Below are 20,558 nucleotides of genomic sequence, written 5' to 3' on the forward strand. Positions count from 1 at the left end.
GAACTCGCGGCCGAGCACGCTGCTGGGTTAGCAGCAGAGGGGAGGATTCACAACCCCTATTTACCAAGTCACGGCGCAGTTGATTCGTCACGCTCTAATGGATTTCATAATATAAAAAGGGTGAAAATGCATAAAACAAAAACAAAAACAAACAAACAAAAAAACAAAAACAAAAACACGCACCTTTTAGAGGAATCAATTTCTAAACGTTTGCCTTCACTGTGCTGCATGAAGATTACATATTGGCAGCATGTCTGACTTCGCATTAAAAAGCCTTACTGATAGCTGTCCACTAAAGCAGGGGGAAAACGTACAACTGTGAACCTCCCCACCGTCGCCAGCCTGGAGCACGGGTGCTGGCCGTGGGCCTGCGTCTGCGTGCACCTGTGTGTCGGGGGTATGCGGGTGTCTGCGTTTCATGTCATTTGATTTCTGCTGCACCTTTGTCGAGTTCTGGTTCTCATGTCGGTTTTACCGCTGCGGCCGTAATGAGCATTGGAGCACTAGTGAGGGAGACGAGCCCATTGGTCCACGCCTGTCCATTGCATAGGTTACTTTAGAATGAGGTAGATTGCATCAGTTACCTGAAAAAAGAGATTGGTAGAGTAAAAACAAATAACATCTCTTAAGACATCTCACACACACACACACACACACACACACACACACACACACACACACACACACACACACACACACACACACACACACACACGCGCGTGCGCAAAACAACATAAGCCCATCAAAGCCAAGCACATACCTTGTTCAGACAGAGAGAGTAGCGAGGCAGGAGCAACGCGGCAGCGTCTCGTTCTAAATCTGCCCCATGGTCCTGCTAACCCCCCACCCCTCCCCCGCTCCCTGCTCGGGCCGCCTCCTATCTGGGGCGGCCACTGGGGACCTGCGAGGCGGCGTAGGGCGCCTGCATGCCCACCGTCCTCCAGGAGGCCGTGGCGCCGGCGCCCACACTGCTGCTGCTGGTGCAGGGGGCGGAGGACGAGGGCAGGTGAGGTGGGTAGTGGACGGTAAAGGGGCGGGACGAAGAGGAGGAAAGGGAGGGGACCGTGGCAGTGGGCATGGCACAAGCTGCAGAAGCGGGGGGGTTTGCCGAGGAGGAGCCGACGCGCAGCGCCTGGTGGGAGGCGGAAGGCTGTCGCTCCGAACGCGGCGGGGAGGGCTGGGCGGGGGCGGGGCAGGAGGAGGGGCCAGAGGAGGAGACATTGAGGAGGAGGGGGGGGGGGAGGAGGCAGCGAAAGCATGGGCGGGGGGGGGGGTGTGCAGAACGGTCTGCGTACGCCCATGCTGAGCCTGCTGGGGGGGTGGGAAGACAGAGGAGGCAGAGGTGAGGAATGAGGCCCCCGCTTTGGTGTCCAGGTGCCTCTGCTGGGAGGAGAGGCTGAGCAGGGAGCCAAGGGCCCCAGGGCCTGGCAGGTTGGCCCCAGACTGCTGAGAGGACACCGAAGGCACCATGTGGTGAAAAATCCCTGTAGACACACAGCGGAAAAACAGAGACAGAGGGGGACAGTGGAAGACACAGACAGAGAGTAGGGTAGACAGAGATGGAGGGATGAGCAGAGAGAGAGAGAGAGAGAGAGAGAGAGAGAGAGAGAGAGAGAGAGAGAGAGAGAGAGAGAGAAGGGGAGCTGAACCAGGTTGTGCATAGCAGCAAGCAAGTCAAACAAAGCACACACAGAGCAATAAGGCATTCCACTGCTGACCCAACTAGTTTAACATGAACACTGATCGTTTGTCTGCTTACAGAACTGATCTTGTATGCCTGGCTGCACAGACGAGCATTCGCCTTCAAAAGGCATGATTTTAAGGAACTGGGCTGCGAGAGGAATGTCTCAGCACCAACAACAAGACATGCAAACATGACATACACCCAAAGAAAAACATCAAGGCCGCTTCAAAGTCCAGAATTCATAAGTCATGGCTTTCTAAGAACTTATCACAAAGCTCCAAACAAAATCACAATTTAAAACTACAAATAAGTTATTACATTTTTCAATTTCATTGACCTTCAATGAACGTCTGGAAAATGCTTGATGATTGAAGGTTTTTCTTATTTTAACCCAACTTTTCCCTCCTGACTAAGCAAAGGGTCATTGGGCTGTTTTCTAAGGGTGTGTAGCTTCGAGGCTGTGGCTGCATAGCTGGAGGATTTTAGCAGCACAGAAAGCAGTACAGGGGAAGCCAGGCAGGGCAGCAACACTGAGCTCACACTTACCTCACAGCCACCATGAGTCTCTAGGCTCAGAGAAAGAGAGAAAGACAAAATACTCAAACAACCCCTTACCTCCTGCAGCGCCCCCTGCAAGTCCAGCGCTGGAAAAGCTGCCCAGTGCTGAGTGGCCGTTGACCAATCGTGGAGCTCCACTGGTCGCTGGGCTGGGAGCTTGAGCCCCAAATAAAGACTGTAAGACTGAGGCTCCACCCAGAGGGAAGTACTGTCCCACAGAGGAGGCGGAAGATACAGCAGTGGCCCCACCCACTTTGCCACTCAGCATGCCACCGCTGGTCGCTGCGGAGATGAAGAGGTTCTGGCTGGCCAGTCCGCTCACGGTCTTCAGCTCCCAGTCGCGTGGCTTCTGCTTCGGCTGCACGCGCTCCGACACTGCTGCGGCACGGCCGCCCGCCTCTGCCCCCTGGAACGGCTTGGCATTCCCGTACGACTCGCCCCGCTCCCGCTCAGCCCTCCTCTGCTGCTTCTGGTCCGAGTCCGAGTCGCCGCCCCCTCCGGGGCAGCGGGCCATGCCCACGCCAAAGGGGGAGCCGCCCTGGCGGAGGTCAGGAGGCGCGGGCTTGGGGTCGGAAATGGGAGAGAAGGTGGACTTCCATTTGCTAGAGGAGGAGGAGACCTCGCTGCTCACGCTACTCGCCCCTGACCTGCGGCCCTGCGAGCCTGATACGGACAGACAGACGGACGCCACATGTGACATTCCACACATTCCTGCTGCTTCCTATAACTGACTCTCGATTTCATTATTTATTTCAGAATGTTATGAATCCATTTACAACTGAATGGTAACAAAGTCATTTTTCCCTTTGCCTGCTCTGGATGCACCGGCAGCAGAGGCAGATTGGAATTTCAGATCAACTTCCCCTTTAAGCTTTTTATACATTTGCTATTCCATTGATTTCCCACATTGTGCATGCTTGCCATATACAACTCCATTTATAAAGTATTTCCCTTTATAAACAGACAGACATGTTTCCTTACCCCTTTCACCATCTCTGCTTTCGAGGGAAATCGTAGCGATTTTCCTTTCAATTCTAAAGGCAATAGTAAGACAAAGTGTCAGGGGACAAGCGACTGATTCATAAGGGTCTCCGCAGGCATTCCTGGATTCCTGAAAGTGGCCCCTGTGAGCAGGCTTCTCTCACCGCGATGAGCTGCTGTCTGCCGGGTATCCGGCATCCTCGTCCTCCGAGCTGGGGGTGGATGAGTAGCGGCCAGAGCCGTTGAGCTCCAGGGGGCGCTCCCGCTTCAGGACCGGTGGCTGGTCCAGGTCGGCCTCGCACGGGCTGCGGCCCGACTGCTCCGGGGACGAGATGGCCGAGATCTCCAGTGGCTGGTTGATGTTGTTCACCTGGGGGCAGGATGAGATACGAGTCCAAGCTTAAGGACACATTCGCACCTCTGTGTGTGCCACAGAAGGTTGTCGATCAAGAATACCAAATCAAAATTCAGCATCACAAAGATTCTAAATATTTGACACCATGTTCTCCTGAACTTTACATTTATTTTCTGGCATAAAAAACCCACAACGTTCGATAATCTGGCCAGTGGGTTTCTCACCACCATGCTCCAGCTCCATGTGCACTCACCATGGTGTTGATGTTGAGCGGCGAGCCAGAGGAGTGGCTGGAGCAGCCCAGCCCAGGGAAGGACCTCCTTTTTGGGGAACTGCTGGCTGGCAGGAGGCCGGAGGAGGAGCTGCGTTTGCGCCGGCCCCTCTTACGACCCTCGTGGCCGTGGGAGCCTGGTGAGTGGTGGTGGTGGTGAGGGTGGTGGTGGTGGTGAGGGTGGTGGTGGTGGTGGTGGCCACTATGGTGTTGCTGCCCGTGCTTGGCCGACACGTGGTGAAGCCGCGGTCCTCCGGCGGACGAGGAGGAGGAGGAGGAAGATGAAGAGGAGGAGAAGAAGATGCGGCGGCGCGCCTCGCTGTCGAGGGGCTCCGTGTCCGACTCGAGGGCCAGGCGGTCGGGGCCCTCCTCAGGCGGAAGGCGAGGCGGCCGGTCTGCGTACTGCAGGACGCCCCCTGTGCCCAGAGGAGGGCTGAGGCCAGGCCCCCGGGGCTGGAGGCCCGGAGGCAGGGCGGCGTGGGGGAGAGGTGAGCACGCGCCACCGTCCTGATCGCCCACCATCATGCCGGAGTGGGAGCCGTTCACCAGCCCTGAGCTGGAAGAGTACCCTGGGGGAGAGACGCGCAGGACGGCCAGACGTTACCTGCGGTGTCCCGCACAAGCACAAGCACAGAAGGGGCCGGTAGCGGAGTGAGGACACCTACCTGAGTTAGGAGTCAGAGGCTGCTTGCTGTTGCTCTGCCCCGCCGACGGCTCCCTGCCTGATACAGGACTAGGAGTGCTCCTCTGCGAACCACAACGGGACAGGTGTTTAGGGGTGACGTCTCAGAGACATATATGCATTCACACACGAGGAATACCAGGAAGGGATGGACACGTGGACACACCAGTCTCTCGGCGCGGCTGGGCAGCACCACACTGGCTAGTGGAATGCTGACGGGAAGTTTGCTGGGGTGCACAGTGCTGAGGGGGATGCTGATTGGGAGACTGGTGATGTCACCTGGACCAGCTGGGCTCTTATCCTTCACCTTTACAGGAGGGAGAGAGCATTTCAGCTCGATACACATACACCCCCGCCCCCACCCCCACACACACATACACGCAGTCTGTTACCCTCACTTTGAGTGTAGCTGTTTGCAGATTCTCAGCTGGGCTTGGCGAAAGGCAGCCCTGTTTCAGGCTGAGGGTAGGCGAGGACACTGTGCCAACATCACCCCTGCAAAGACAGAACCACAAACATGACAGCAAGCCTGACGCCTGAACCAGCCGGAGGTTTGCGCGTGTGTTTGCACACAGAGCTGCCGGAGGACTGACCTGTGGAGGGTGCTGAGCGCCCTGAACTGGCCCGGGTCCTGGTTCAGGTGCCTACGCAAGGCGATCTTGGCTGGGGAAAAGCGAGTGTAGTCGGGCAGCGGCTGGCCCGGCTGCCTGCTCCGCGAGTCCGGGGTGGGGGGCACGATCTCGTGCTCGGGGGAGATGGGCAGGTAGCGGGACAGGAGCTCATTCTTGCCGTTCCCCCCGCCGCCTCGCTCGTAACCCGGGGAGGCGATGCCGTTGATGGACAGCTCAGGGCTGAGGCCATTGAAGCCGGCCAACTTGGGGGTGTCGATGTCTAGAGGGGGGCGGGGCTCCAGGCTGGGAAGGCTCTTACGATAGGGGGAATCTTCACACGGGCCGTAGGATGATTTGAGCTGCAGCAGTTCCTGCTGCCTCTGGCTCTTCTCCAGCTCCACGATGCTGATCTGAGAACCAGACAGGGGAGGGCAGGAGTCAGTCAGCAGAGGGCACCCTGTGCGCAATTTTCAATGTGAATTTGGCTCCAGAGTTGCAAACTCAGTTCTCTTCTTGAAGGAAATTAAGTGGGCTTGCTTTGAATACCAGCATTCTTACACTGGGAAAAAAATAACACTGTTATAACGGAAATTAAAACAATACCACAAGGACATGCGTATGCACAATACTGGATAAGTCTGTGGTCATCAATTTTAGGATGCAGTGCACTAGATTCTGAACAAGGATACCAATTTCTGAATAAGAATCTAAACAAGAACAAAGAACAATTCAGATAATTAGAAACATTCTTAATTTTTGACATGAAAATAATGCATCTATTTTATAAGGCAGGGGTTAAGGGTTCATTGAGCAAATAATCAAGAATTTCATCCCTCGCACAACCACATTACATATTATTACTTTTAAGTGTTATCATTTTACTGCAATACCCTGCAGAGTTCTGTGACCAGCGGGGTTCATTGCACGCGGTTTGAGTTCCTTCACGGGTGGCAGGCAGGCATCGTTTTGCACGACTCGTGTGCGTGTTTGGCGCGGGACACACCTGCAGCTCCAGGCAGTGGCGCTGTTTCTCTGAGATCTGTCTTCGCAGCGCAGCCTTCTCCTTCAGCAGGGTCTCCAGGCACAGAGAGCCCCAGTCCAGCTTCAGCTCCTCGCAGCGCGCCTTTAGCTGCATGGGGATGAGACAGTTGGCACAGAGCCACATCCACAGGCCAGAGCACTAATTTTACCATCAAGACAAACACTGGGCTCTAGTCAATGCATCTCAAATCGAACTCGCTTCTCCTGTGGATCCAGACTTGTATTCATTATTTGATTTACTACATTATAAAGGACCTGGAATAACAGTTCACGTTCATGAAGTCTTAAAAGTGATCAAACCGCTTTCCTGATTGTGAATGTATAAACTAACGTGCCCGTACAGGGAGCAGAGTGAGTACGTGGGGCTCACCAACAGCAGGCTCTGGTCCTTTAGCTCAGCCATGTCTCTCTCCAGCTGCTTGGTCTGCTCCCGCAGCTGCATGTTGTGGGCCGTGATCTCTTTCTGAGCCTGCACCAGGTCCTCCACCGTCACCGCCTTCACACCCAGCTGCAACGGGACCGAACGGGGGTCAGCACGTAGGCGGCGGCTTACGGACCTCCGGTCGCCAGGCTACCAAGCGCGGCGGATCATGCTACCGGAGGCTGTACGCGTTTGGGTCACTTGGCCGTGACCTGCTTCCCAGTGCCGCCATGGATCATGAATCACTTACTTCCTCCAACTTGGACTGGAAAAGGTCTTTGATCCTCTCTTTGTGGGCATGGCAGGCGCTCATCAGCTGCTGGGCTTGACCTGACAGTTCAGTGTGTCTGAGCTGAACGGCGTGCGGGGAGGGAAGAACACACCATCAAAGGCCTTTCGCAGCAAGGCAACCGACAGCTTCAGAAACATGAGACGGGGGGATACTTTAGTGATGTAGGCCAAATATGAATGAAAGCTTTGATTTTAGAGACTTGTGCAAAAAGGGACCTCATATATAACAGATGCAGAGACGTAAGTGGCCAAGTGCAGAACAGATGCAAGTGTAAGCCGGAGCAGCAGGGTGTAGTGCCGTACCCTCTCCTGCTCCAGAGCTTGCTGCAGGTTTGTGCGGTACTGTGGCGTCTTCGTATAGGCCATGAACTGCAAGTACTGGACTTTGATACGATCTGTAACGGGGACGATCAAATGAACGTCAGTGGCCTCAGAGAAACCGTGACTTCAGAGTGAAGTCAGACAACATGCCTTTCTGAACTGCGGAGAACACGTCGGTACAAAGAAACGCTGGCCAGAAAGCTTCCAAACATGTTGTTAGAGCTGAACGGGAGTGCTGTGTGTGTGAAACGTCAACAGGAGCGTGCTCACCCAGCAGCGTCTGCAGTCCCGGCGGCGCTGCGCACAGCAATAGCTGGCCTGCCGTGTAATGTTGCACTTTGGGAGGTAGCTGGTAGAAGGGGCTCTGAGGTGACCTGTATGCATCTGTTGGGAACAGCAGCAGGGGAAGGGTCACCTCAGTCTAAAGCAGGACCGTGTCACTCACAGATAAAGGGGCGGGGACAACACTCACCCTGAGGAGGGGCTGCTGACACGGTCTTGGTGTGCAGCAGATCCAGAGCGCTCTGGGTCTTCTTGGTCTTGCGCTCGGCCACCGCCACGACGGTGGCGGCCGCTGCGGCGGCTTTCTTAGGCCGGCCGCGCTTCCTGCTGCCCAACTTGCGCCCTTTGGCCAGTAGCTTGGTCCGGCGGGGTTTAGGAGATGGCTTCACAGGGACCACAGGGGCCGAGTTCTCCTCCTCGCCACCGGAGTCCTGCACGGACCGTGTGCAGCAAAAGGGAGGAAAAGAGAGAGAAAGCAAGAGAAGAAGAAGAAGAAGAAATCATGCAAATATGACAACTGAGCAGCTGGAGGAAGCGCCTCTTCTGGAAAGCACGCCGTACACTCCAAATCTAAAAACACTGCCAGCTCGTCCTTTTTGGGAGCAAAATGTCCAATTAAAACGACCACTGAAAACGTCAGCAACAGCTGGGCCACTTTGGCCTGCGCTGTGGAGGTTGACGGAGAAGGGTGGAGGAGTGCGCAGTCCTACCTTACTCTCCTTGGGCTTGGTTGGGGTCGTGGTGGTGCTCTTGCTGTCCTTGGTGTCTTTCTGCTGACGCCGTCTCGCAGCTTCTTGCTCCTCCTGCAGCCAATCAGGGGAGAGAGACATCACCAATGACAACATGTCAGTACAGCAACCAGCAAAGGCAACATAATGGTTTTTTTGGGGTTTTTTTAAAGCAAGGTTAAGTAAGAATGGATGTAAAACTTACCCTGAGTTTAGGATTTTTGAGACTAGAAAAATAGTTTTCAAGCTGTGAACAGTGGGGGAAGAAACTGCTCAGTAAGTGATATGACACCGTTTCAGCAGAAAAGCTTGTCTATGTTAGTAACAGCTTTTGAAAAAAATAGCTTGATCTTATCACAGTACTGCTTGCTATGAAGGTTATAGTGCAGGTGAAACAGCAGAACATAAAACTGTGGTCCTAAATTTATGACAGGTCTCACAAACATGCATGCAAAAGTACTCACTATGGTGCGGTCTATTGTATGCAGATAGTAGGAAACTGGCTTCCCTGTCCATGACACTGAGCCTCTCAGTGGAGACAGTTCAACAACACGCATTATTGTGCCAATATCTATACAAAAGAACATCAAAGATTAATTTATATATAAAATAAATATATATAAAATAAATATATATATATATATATATATATATATATATATATATATATACACACATATATACATACATACATACACACACACACACAATCCAACCTCTGTCCAAAATTACACAGATCACATATGCATCATACAAGTACATCAATTCAAAAGCCAAGCTTCAATTAGCAAGTTTGTGAATGTAAGCATAGAACTTACCACTCAAGTTTCGACTGTTTATTCTAAAATTGAGAGGTGCAAAAGGTTTTGAGGATACTATTTTTCCACCTGAAAGAGAACACATGGACACCACGCTGCTGTCAACCATTTAAAAAAATACAACTGAATACAGGCTGTCCAACAGAGAAGAATCTCAGATGAAATGTTTGCTGCATCTACGGACGTCCTCTAACCTAGCCTCGGATGTTTGCTCCATCTACAGACGTCCTCTAACCTAGCCTCAGATTCTGCCCGATGCATCACGCTCACTGTGCAGTGCAAAATAGACTCGACATGGCGGATATCGGGTAATTTTGTTTCCCAGCAAGCAATGGCCTCAGGAGGCATGGTGGGAAAATGGGTGGTGGGGGGGGGGGGGGTGTTCTAAGTTCAGGTGTGTTTGCTAAAGGTCCCCTTGGGCTGATACTGAGCTCTTACCATAACCCACTGAAATCATGGTAAGCACACCTCTTTTGGAAACCTTAAAGGTGCCAACTCTTCTGTCAACTGAATTAATCTGACCAGCCTCAACAAGAACTATTCAATTTATGATTTTAATATCCATTATAAAAATAAATAAATAAATAAAATAAAAAAAGGTAAATAGATGTCTTTGCTTCATTAAGACTGCTAAGTAGATAGTAATTTACATTCCACAAAGTAAACACTTCTTAGCCAGAAGCACTTGTGAAAACTAAGATGTCTAGTACAGAGACTAACTGAAAATAGAGCCCAAGACTGACCGGGGTCAAAAGGTTTAAGGGCAAGGTGTTGACATTGAGAGAGACTACACAAGCACATAAACAACCCGAGAATGGGCTACTATGAGCTAGAATGAGACCTGTTGAGTTTTCAATTAAAAACCATGTACAAACCTTCCTTCATATTGGCAAATCGCTCCTTCAGCTGGTGATCTACCTCTGGACCAAAGGCAAAATTATTCACAAAAATAACACTGCAAGAGAACATATGTAGTTACTTCCACTAAATTACAATTACATTTTTTTGTATTGTTATACATTGTTTTTCACACACAAACACATAATGGATTGGTAAGCTACTAAAACTGGTAAGTTTGACAAACAGTGCAATGTGTCTGTTGCAGGTATCTTATTGTAGATTGGTGATAATACAATAAAGTTTGCAGAACAGGTAATGCAATGTTTATCCTTAAATTAAAATAAGACTTCAACATAAGAATAAAATAAGGCTCCTGACTACATGAGCTAGACTAACTAATAAGCTATACCTTGTGTTGGCTATTCTTTCTCTCCAGTCTTCTGAAAGAAAATCTCCTCTCTCTAGCTATGAAACGAGAGAAAAGGAAATTGCAATGAACACCATCCCAAACAGAATAAGTGTGTTGTGGTACCACTAACCTCATTAATGGATCGTACATCATTCGGAATAATTTCATACTCTACTGGAAGAGCCATGCAGGCCACAAGCCCCAGCTTCCACCAGAGTGCTCGAAATGAGCACAAATTCACCTGGGTTGCCAGACTTATAAAAAAACAAAAAAACAAAACAAAAAAAAACCACATAACCTGTCACAACAGCAATACCCTTTGACCCTAGCTTGATGTTTTCACAGTTTGTAACAGATTTGCTCAATTAGATGAATACCACCCCCATCCCCACCAAGTACCATGCCGTGGCATTTGTTCTTTCATCCACAGAATCTGGTAAGATCAGCCCTTTGATTTGGGGCCTATTCCAGGAAAGCTGCACGACCAACACGCCTCTGCAGCGCTTCATCTTACTGATGGTTAGTGTGTTCAAACGCTGATCAAAGCTCCAAATAAAAACACAATTTTTTTTATACAACTAAGGATATTCAGAATCAATTACTACCAGGTAAAAACTAAATGCAAACTATTAGAGGATATGTTCAAGTCAATAGCATGTAAAAACACAATCTTGGACAGATTATTTCCAGAAAAAGATGAACTCGGGAAGCGCAAGCTAGGTTATAAGCACGAAAGTGCTTCACAGCGTTCCTCAAATACTAACCGTGTATTCCCCATGCTTTTTCCCATACCACTTCATCCACCTCTTAAACTCTCTGTCCATCGCCTGCAACCCAAGCAGACAAGACAGATACGCATCAAATGGATTTCATCCATTTTGACATGTTCCGCACAGTTAGCATTGCCTTCAACACACCAGCAGTGCTTCAGTTAAAAAACATGTAGGTTATGGGGACGTTTTTGTAGGGCAGGTCAGATTTGATTTAGTCAGACGGAAAGTGCTGCGCACCTCTGCGTACGTGGCTGGAATCTCTGCCTTCTCTACACCGTAGTAGTGCTTGCAGTTAGTGGCCGCGGCAACTTGCAGGACCACCTGGCCGACACCTGCAATTTGGGGAAAAGGTGACAGCAGCTTGCGGTTAAAGGATGACACGGCGAGCCGTGTCACAGTGGCCGAGCCGCCACTGGGTTGACAAATACGCTGGCAGCCGGTAGAGGATGTGTTCACACATACACATATGCAGAGGAGAAGTGAGAAGCAGTAAACAAGATGGTGACTGCCTCCACCTTGTGAAATGCACCAAAGCAGCTAAAAGAATAGTCTTTAGCTTTTGGAGTGGAAAAGACAAGAAAACTGAAATGTACATCATTCACTGATCTGGTGTAAATATGATACTATAATAACATGTTCATTAATCACGCTACTTCCTCACTCACAGGGAGTGAGTGATACTGCTGTGCTATTTGAGTTCTGAATGTTTTGCGAATCTTTCACAGGCTTAATGCATAAATTTAACAGATTGTTATTTTACATCAGAGACTACACCTTACTTGTGTTTTCTAAGATAAAAGGGACAAGTCTTCAAATCCCAGGAGGGCGCAGACAGAGGTTTTACTATTGTAAGTACTTAAAATAAACCACTGTACAACTACGCTAAACAGACTTCTGCAGGGTAAAATCAGCATGCCCTTCCTTTACAGTAAAGAACTCAGAACCTTTTGGTCTTCGTCCCTGAAAATTAAACAATAAATGCGGACCCGTTCTATAAAACAGTATGTTTATATACTACAAAATCATTGGTCACATGAAAACCAGGAGTGGCAGAAATGTAGGCCAGGCTGTTCACAAGCATTAATTAGCACTGTAAATGCTTTAACTGCAGTTAGCCTGAGGTGTCTGTAAACGTCTTCCTGACACTTCAGTAAAGCTTATGTGCTGCTGCAGCAGTGCTGTCTAGTGTGTGCCACCAGCCAAACTCCGCGTGCTGGTGACTGTGTGTGGGTGGCAGTCTTGGCAGCTGAGCCCACCACGGAGAGGATGGGCATCAGGAATCTAGTCTACGGCTATTCCACTGTTAGATACCAATTCACAAGGAAAAATCCCTTTTAAGATACGACACAATATAAAGTCGCATGGCACCTAATGAATAACAATACCGTGGAACTGCGACCTCAAGCACAGATACTATAAGGTTAATAGAATAAAACGATAATGACAAATAAAGGGATTGCACATGGAGAACATTCCCAAACAGCTGCTTAAGCCAGCAAAAGAGCAAGGGGACTAACCGCTGCCCAGGTCCACGAAGGTGTCGTCCTCCATCATCTCGATCTCGTCTATGATCTGAGCCACCAGGTCGAAGGAGGTCTCTCCGTACACCTCGGGCGAGAAGGGCTCGTAGTTGTTCAGCTTCTCCGGGTCGGTGACAGAGTGGTTGTAGACCTGCTGCAGGATGTGGCGCAGCAGACCGTTGGAAGGCCTCTTGTTCAGCTTCATGGGCTGGGTGGTCCCTTTCCACTGCGGGCGCAAAGCACGCGACACTTCAGAGAGCCTGATCATCTAGCTTTCACAGAGGACGCTATTAGAGTGCAGCAAAATGATCCCTTTGTGCGTGTTCTTGTTCAAGAGGCGAAACAACATGATTATTCAACATTTGTACAGTTCCCACAGTTAAGCACTGAAATTATCCTTAATACGAGACAACTCACCAGTTGGTGAATGCTGTCGATGGCTCTGTTGTACTTGTCACATAGTCTCTGCATACTCTCAAAACTGGAGAACATAAGAACATTGTGTCACTGAGTTACATGCACACACACATGCGCTACACAGTAATTATTCTTAGGTTTACATTTGCTACTATATTTGTGAGCGACTAACTTGTGTTATTTAGAATTAACATTCTTTTAACACTCAGACTTTGACTATATTAGCCATCATAAATATATGAATGAATGAATGAATGAATGAATAAGGCGACATCAGGAATAGACTGGGCCTATAAATTTTGCAGTATTTCATTGTTCTTGAGTTTATATCCTTGATGAAAAAAAATTACCTCTTGGTGTCATAGTCAATGAGTACATAATTCTCCATAGCCAGCTTAAGGTCTGGGATCTCCTCACACACCCAGCTAGACAAAGTGCCAAACACAGTATAACAAATTTAAACACTCACATTTACAATCCCAACATTTACCAAAGCAATTTGCAGAGGTGCTTTACTGGGAATTGGGAAATTATTGACCATTTCCAAACTACGTCTCCTTTCCATTAGTACATATTCAGAGTGAGACCTACCGAATGGTTTCAATGATTTCATGTGCAGCATCGTGATGTTTGTCCTGGAGAGTGAGACAGAAACAAGGACACAGTGAGCGAGAGACTGAAGGAAGAATAAAGAAGACCAGAACAAGGTCAGAGAGCGGGAGGCCAGGTGCGGCTGTTCCTGCTTTTTCAGGCCAGGTGCTGCAGCTCCTGTCACCTACCTCACCTGACGTCAGCCAACCTGTGCCATACAGGCTGCAGACATAAGCAGGCTGCATTTGCCAAATGCAACAGGAGTTTCAAGGTTGTATCGGCATTTTACAAAAGTCTGCCGTGAACCAATCAGCATTCAGCAGCAGATGGACAAAAACGAGTCCTATTGTAAGTAAAGCAAATGGCTTCAAAACCATGTGGTAATTAAAAAAAAAAAAAAAAACACACAAGAGGGGAGATAGAGATGTGAAAGTTAAGGAAGGTACCAAAAAAAAAACAGTCAATACAAACTAGTGCCTCTTTTGGCAACTTGCCACAGATTTAAAATGACACCCCACTACAGTGATACATGGGACCCCAGCCTGAATATACTCCAACCTAAACATACTGTGCACCGTATTCAAGAATATATAGTATACTGTGAGTCATGACAATGCACTGTTTACAGCTTCCCTTTGGAACAACTGGTAGTAAGGCACACTTCAGCTCCATAGTATTACAGCCCAAGTCATGGTATTAGCTTACAGACAGACAACAGATGTGGACTTTTGTGCTGTTTATATATCATTAAGGGAGGTTGGGGAACCTGGTCTGTGTGGCATTAGCATAGCCACCACTGTGGCAGTGCCTCTCTGAGCCTGACCCAGTGACCCACTTTCTGCCAGCAGGGGCTTGAGGGGCCTCCTGTCTGCTTGAGTCGCTTTCCCGCTCTGAGCAGGCCCTGCCCTCGGGCCCGCGCGCCCTGCTCTACAGTTCCGCCCCCTCCTTCCGCGCTGGGCGAGGGAAGCGGGCCGGGGGCAGGCGAGGACAGCCGCTGGGGACGCCGTGGCGCTGAAACGAAGACGGGCTCACCGCGCTGCGCTGGGGTGGAACGGCGGAGTGTCTGTGCTGCAGGGCAGCGTGCACACTCACGAGCAGCCTTCACAGCATGCCGAGGAGGGGGCTTGTGAGGGATGGAGAGAGAGAGAGAGAGAGAGCGAGCGAGCGAGAGAGATTACGTGTGTGTGTAAAAACGGGGGGGGGGGGGGGGGGGGGCGGCAGTGTTTCTGTGAGCACACGCAGGGCACACAGCAACACCAGCGCAGTGGCTAAAAATAACTGGCTGGGGCACAAGGGGAACTCGAACACAAGAGCGCCCCCCCCCCCAAAAAAAAAGAAGAAGAAAAAAAAAAAAAGGGGGGGGGGGCAAAGCGTCACGGGTAGCCCTCGTCAGCAACGCACGTCAGTAGTGGCAGAACACGCCTGTGACTCACCCGCATTCATGCTCGCAGAGGACTCGCGGTTCCACTGTGTGACTCACAGGAAGGTATGTGTAAGGGGAGGAGGCGTTTCGGGAGGATGGGGGGGGGAAATTACACCTACCTTACAACATAGCCCTCAACAGCCATTTATTACTATACAGAAGATTACCTCATACCACGACCTTTGTTCAAAAGCAGAGGAGGGAACTTGCTTTTCTCTTTAAGAACACACTACAGCGTTATAATGAGCATAAACCTGTTCTCTCTCTGTTGGTACTGTACATAATTTAAGAAATGCTACTCTGTGACCTGGGGTGACTCGTCACTGGGACACCCTCTGAAGGCGGGTGGATAAAATTACTGAACTGGCAAAGCGTCTCCGGCAGAAGTTGAACAAAGAGGGGCCCATCACATGGAAGCACTTACGGGTAATTTCTGGCCTTCAGATGTTCTCTCTCGCCTCACTCCGTCACCCAGTACCACACTGCGCTTCAGTTTTATTTTTCTGACAATTCACGTGACAATCACCTCTATGCGCAGGGAAATATAGCTTTACCTAGCGCACAGCACCAGAGCCGTTCCCTGGTAGCGGCAAGTGGGGCGCTTTGGATGGCAATACAAAGCAAAAGTGTCACAGTCTGGAAGCTTCTGGAGGAGTCATGCTGCATGCTAGTGACCAGTTTTACGATACAGCCCATAAAAAAAAAAAAGAAAATATATTATACTGTTCAATCTCCCTATGACAGGAATCCGCAAGAGTTACTAAGTAACAAAATGAGGCAGGGATCAAAGTGTTTTGATGTTATTTACTACATTTCTCCTGACAGTTCTGCTGGAATTCATGTGTGTGTGTGGGGTGGGGGGGTGGGGGTGGGGGGGAAGAGTCACTCTAGGCTTGATTAAAAAAAAGTAAAAGGTTTCAGTGCTCACATGTAACCCTGTTTCACAGAGAATGACCATTCCAAAACAACAGATTGTATGGCTTAACAAGTTGGGTCTGTTGGTGTTTATCCAACACCAACCCTTAATAGAAGGCTGCAGCATGTCTCACAATGGGTGGGGCATCCTTATCAAACAAAGTCAAGGCAACGAGTCATTTGAGGCGATGTGGATCAGAACTGTAAATGAAGTCACCCTTCATACAGACCTTGCCATATATGAATGACAAAGTGTAGAGTTACACAGGTGGAGAAAATGTTGGGCTTTTTCATTTGACAAATAACGCAATAGAAACTGACTTCAGAGGAAAGAAAATTCAGAGAAAACCACATTTACGTTTTCTGAGTAGAACCTCTTTGAAGGAACTCATTAGGTTTGCTGTGAAAGAGTGGGAGAATACAACTGAAACACACTTGTCACGGTGGAAACCACAGCCTTTGATCTGCCTCCACTTCCGTCTGCCATTCACTGTGGCATTCATGATTATGTTGACAGCAACATGAACTGGGACTGTCCGAACATTTAAAAAAAAGCTTTATGGCTCATGAAAAATATTGCACTGGTTAAAAACACACCCCCCCCCCAAAAAAAACAGTCAGTATTTAATATGTTTACAATAGAAAGTGCAGTCTAAGCCTTGACTCAGCAACATCAAAGAGGTTTAAATTTCAGCTTCATGTCCTTCATTTCAATGACAGGCTCAGCAGACAATTATGACCCCCCCCCCCCCCCCAAACACTGTGACAGCTGAGTTTATACCACCGTGAACACATTGCAGAATGATTAGGGGGAAGAAATGCCTGGAATACCACTCAGTCCACAGTCAACCACCCAACTGTACAGTGTCACTGGTGTTAATCATACTAAGGAATCCAAGGGTTATAAGCACTCTAAACATGCAGTGGCTTTTCAATGCCTTCTTGTGAGAAGGCAGGACATGGATCAGATGATAACATAACCCTCTAATAAGAAGCCTACCTCTCCATTACATCGGTATAATTATAATCCTTGTCTACTAGGTTACCATCTTAAGCACAACACGCAGCAAGCTTTGAGCAACTGCACAATTTCGAGAAAAATGCAGATGTGGAACAGCACTATCATAAAACCACCATGTAATGCGTTTCCTGACATGAACTTGGCCTCAGGTTGATCGTTCGAATAACAATACAATACCAACGCTAGCAAACAGGCGCAAACAAGAAATCATCAAAATGTCGCAACTTACTACTGATCACTGATACGGAATTAGTTTGACAACGATGTCGACTAAATAAGAACACTAAGCTCCTGTCTGACTGTACTGGGCGACCCGGTTAACATGTCTTTTGTTCAAATTACTGAAAACGCCATTTGATTAAGAATAAGAAGCTATCCGTGCTAAACATTTCAAAAATTCTTGCACTTGATAAGCATGCATACTTCATTCGTTAGCGATCTAACTTTGCAGACTGACATTATTAGCTAGCATATCTAGCTACTATTTTTAAAGTGATAGCCAGTTGGGTAACGCTAGCTCCTATGCTAGCTAGCGTTAGCTTGGTAGCTGTTGTTGAAATCACCAGTTTGCACATAAGGAATAATAAGATGGCTAGCTACGACCAAATATTAACCCCACTTAATACCGAAAGAGTCAAACGATCATCAGCAAATTAGCACTTGTTTCTAACAGAACAGCCAACTGGCAACAAAAGCATTAAATACTAACTGGCTAACTTAACTAACCCTAGCTGGCTAATTTAACTGCTGTTGCAAATGCCGCCATGCAATGACTGATAGCCGTTATTAATGTTAGCGAGGTTAGCGTTAGCAAGCTCAGGCTCCTCACACTACTGGTGGCCAACCATGTCAGCTCGCTAACGCTATACATCACCAGCTATACGAGCAGGGGTCGAGTTTACCCAGATAAATAAATAAAACAGCCAGTTCTCAATGTACTGTTAGCTATTCTCAGTTAGCTAGCTAAGATAGCCATTTTGTACATTTCCAGCTAAAGATTGAAAGATGGCTTTCCAATTTAATTAAAACACACAAACACTCCCGTTTCGAAAGTGGAAAAAAAAGTATCGCATGGACATCCTTATAGCAACGTTCAATTGTACACATGTAAGTCATCTATTCGTCACTCACTCGAAAGACCCGGGGTATTCAACCAGCTACCCTACTTAAATCTAGCTAGCTGGGTTGGCGTTAGCTGCGGCTAACTAGCTGGTTTGCAGTCTAACAAAACGCCAACAAGACTCAGACGAGCAGCACGACCAGCCCCGTAACCTCGACGGGGGCAGCGCCGCTACCGCTAGCCAACACGCTAAGCCTGGCTGTTCAGGTCATAAACCACTTACTCCGGATAGCTAAATGACTACCGCCCAGTCGCGAGTTAAATTTAATGATGTTTCGCTTAACAATGCACAACACTTACGTATACTGGCAGCGGCCACGGATAGCCCGCAGCTTCGGCTCCGACCGGCGACTTCAGCTTCAGCTCCAGCCTTTCGCCCATTCTAGCTGCTCTCTGCGGCGTTAGCTTGCGCTGGACTACAGATTAGCTAGAAGGTGAACATTTTGAGGAAATATTACAACTCAGCGAAATCGGAAATGTCGAATGTTGCGAGAAGCCCGTGTACAGTTAAAATGCATACAGTATTATTTACGCAGCCTTGGATAATATATTTCGGCTAATTCCTATAAAAACTGCTTATGCCGAGCGGCTGCTCCGTCTCGGCACTACCGCCGCCATCTTGACCGGCATGGGGGGGAATAGGCTGTACCAAAACGAAAGGAGGAGTAGTAAATCCGAGTCGTAGCTTCAGTGCGAATGAGAGGGAAGGCGCAGGTTACTGACACAATATGGGGATTACTTTTCTCGGCGTTAACATTGGTTAGACAGCGATGACACAGATCGCCTGGAGTTTATCGACGAATAAAAGTTGCTAGTGCCAATAACCGTTGAATAGGCGGGATGTACCATTTTCCTGTTCACAGCGCAGGTCAACGGACGTTTTTGAATGTACCGGGAATTTAAGGGCAACTTCCTACTCACGAAAGTGGCTTCGGATAGATTAGCTAACGCATACAATAACCACAAATATTAATTGCCACTATTCTAACATAACGTAACTATTCTAACTTACTGTAACTTGGATCGAGATCACTCAGAAGATCAGTTGTATTTAATACTCAGAATTGTACGTTGTGCTAAAAGTGGGTGTTTACATGGTTAGGTTTGCATACCCAGAGATTAAAATGGCATGAGTGAGTATGGAGGATGAACGCCAAAGTTTACATCAGGGAGGAAAAGTAAATTTACTGGGCATTACATGTTTATAGTGAGCAGTTTAGTGACCCAACAGCTCGGCCATAAGTATTTAATAAGACTTTAATTAAGATGTTTAATATTAACATTTAATAGTTAACGTTTGAGGAATTCAGAAAGGAATATTAATCTATACATTCTTATTTAAGCATTATATCAATATCATAACTGTCAATACCCTAACTGGCCAGTTTTTTCATTGTAGTTGAACCAGTTATGGACTGTCTGGTTCTGTGTCCTTTGCAGGCAGTTGGGTGAAAGGCAGATCAATCCCACACCGCCACATCTCTGGTGATTTGAGGCAGAAGAAGGAAATGACTGACCTGAAAATGTCTCTTTTTCCAAAATGGGAGGAATGAGTCCATATCTTTGATTCTGTTTATTCAGCTCATATCACCTGGAAATCAAGGCTACATGCTAAAAGTTTGTTTATTTCATATTTGCCTAGTGGCTTATTCTGGGTATCTTATCATTCTCTAATAATAACAAATTAGTAATGTAAGACTAGGCACATCATTTACATGAGACCAGATTTGGGCCAAGTGTAGAACTCCATGTCGGATTGTTTCAGCATATCCCGTGTCAAGAACAAGACTGAGGCAGGCATACTGATGCTGGGGTCATCCCATTCCCATCTGTTTTGCTGCTATCCTTCAACCATTTGCCTTTTAATAATAAAACTGCTCCCATTATGTAGGAACGTTCCCAGTTAGATAATACAATCTATGATGAACCACTCATCAAATCCTATTATTCTGTCACCTGAAGTGCCACTGGCCTCGTAAAAACAAGGTTTCCAGACTGTTCAGAAACATGAGGTCAAATGCTGGCAAATACATGATAATACTGGATTATTGTCTCTAGTTCCAATCAGAAGGGAAGCCCCGACAAAGTCTTTCCATTGGCAAAGGAGAGTGTTCAAAGACCAGACACAACTCGTGTGTTGTACTAAAACCAGTTGGAGATGATTCTACTGAGCACAAAGGACCATTTTTAACCCATCATGAACCAGTGAGCAATAAGAGGCTTTTTGATGTCATTGTTACATTGTAACAAAGCGTTTTGTTACAAACAATGCAAATAATACATACAAAAACATAACTTGTAAAGGGAGTTATTGCTATATTGATCATGTTTATTATAAAATCAAAATGATCTCTCTCTAGAATTGTATTTTGTCTATATATTTTAGACTATGCGTTCACGCAGGCACGAGAAAAGTAAACGTAGAGAGTCAGTCTGTAATTCACAGTCCTAAGATACCTTTGGGGCGTCTCAAGCGGCTGTGTGT

General features: G+C 47.9%; 1 protein-coding gene across 1 annotated transcript; it reads right to left on the reverse strand.

Annotated features, from left to right (window-relative positions):
* Nucleotides 1-877: 877 nt before the first annotated feature.
* Nucleotides 878-18,695, reverse strand: dot1l (DOT1-like histone H3K79 methyltransferase). Its single transcript, XM_035523262.1, is given in 31 exon segments — nt 878-1,232; nt 1,234-1,271; nt 1,273-1,484; nt 2,300-2,905; nt 3,224-3,276; nt 3,388-3,593; nt 3,832-4,418; nt 4,515-4,596; nt 4,698-4,838; nt 4,930-5,026; nt 5,125-5,552; nt 6,146-6,271; nt 6,554-6,691; nt 6,855-6,956; nt 7,199-7,290; nt 7,487-7,600; nt 7,689-7,929; nt 8,209-8,301; nt 8,432-8,473; nt 8,691-8,797; nt 9,045-9,113; nt 9,920-9,999; nt 10,294-10,349; nt 11,058-11,120; nt 11,304-11,398; nt 12,584-12,812; nt 13,004-13,067; nt 13,354-13,428; nt 13,595-13,638; nt 18,374-18,500; nt 18,594-18,695. Coding segments are annotated over 30 exon segments (4,716 nt in total). The 5' UTR covers nt 18,455-18,500; nt 18,594-18,695.
* Between the last annotated feature and the right edge of the window lie 1,863 nt (nt 18,696-20,558).

The sequence above is a fragment of the Electrophorus electricus genome, chromosome 26 (genome assembly GCF_013358815.1).
Source record: "Electrophorus electricus isolate fEleEle1 chromosome 26, fEleEle1.pri, whole genome shotgun sequence".
In the NCBI taxonomy this organism is placed as follows: domain Eukaryota; kingdom Metazoa; phylum Chordata; class Actinopteri; order Gymnotiformes; family Gymnotidae; genus Electrophorus; species Electrophorus electricus.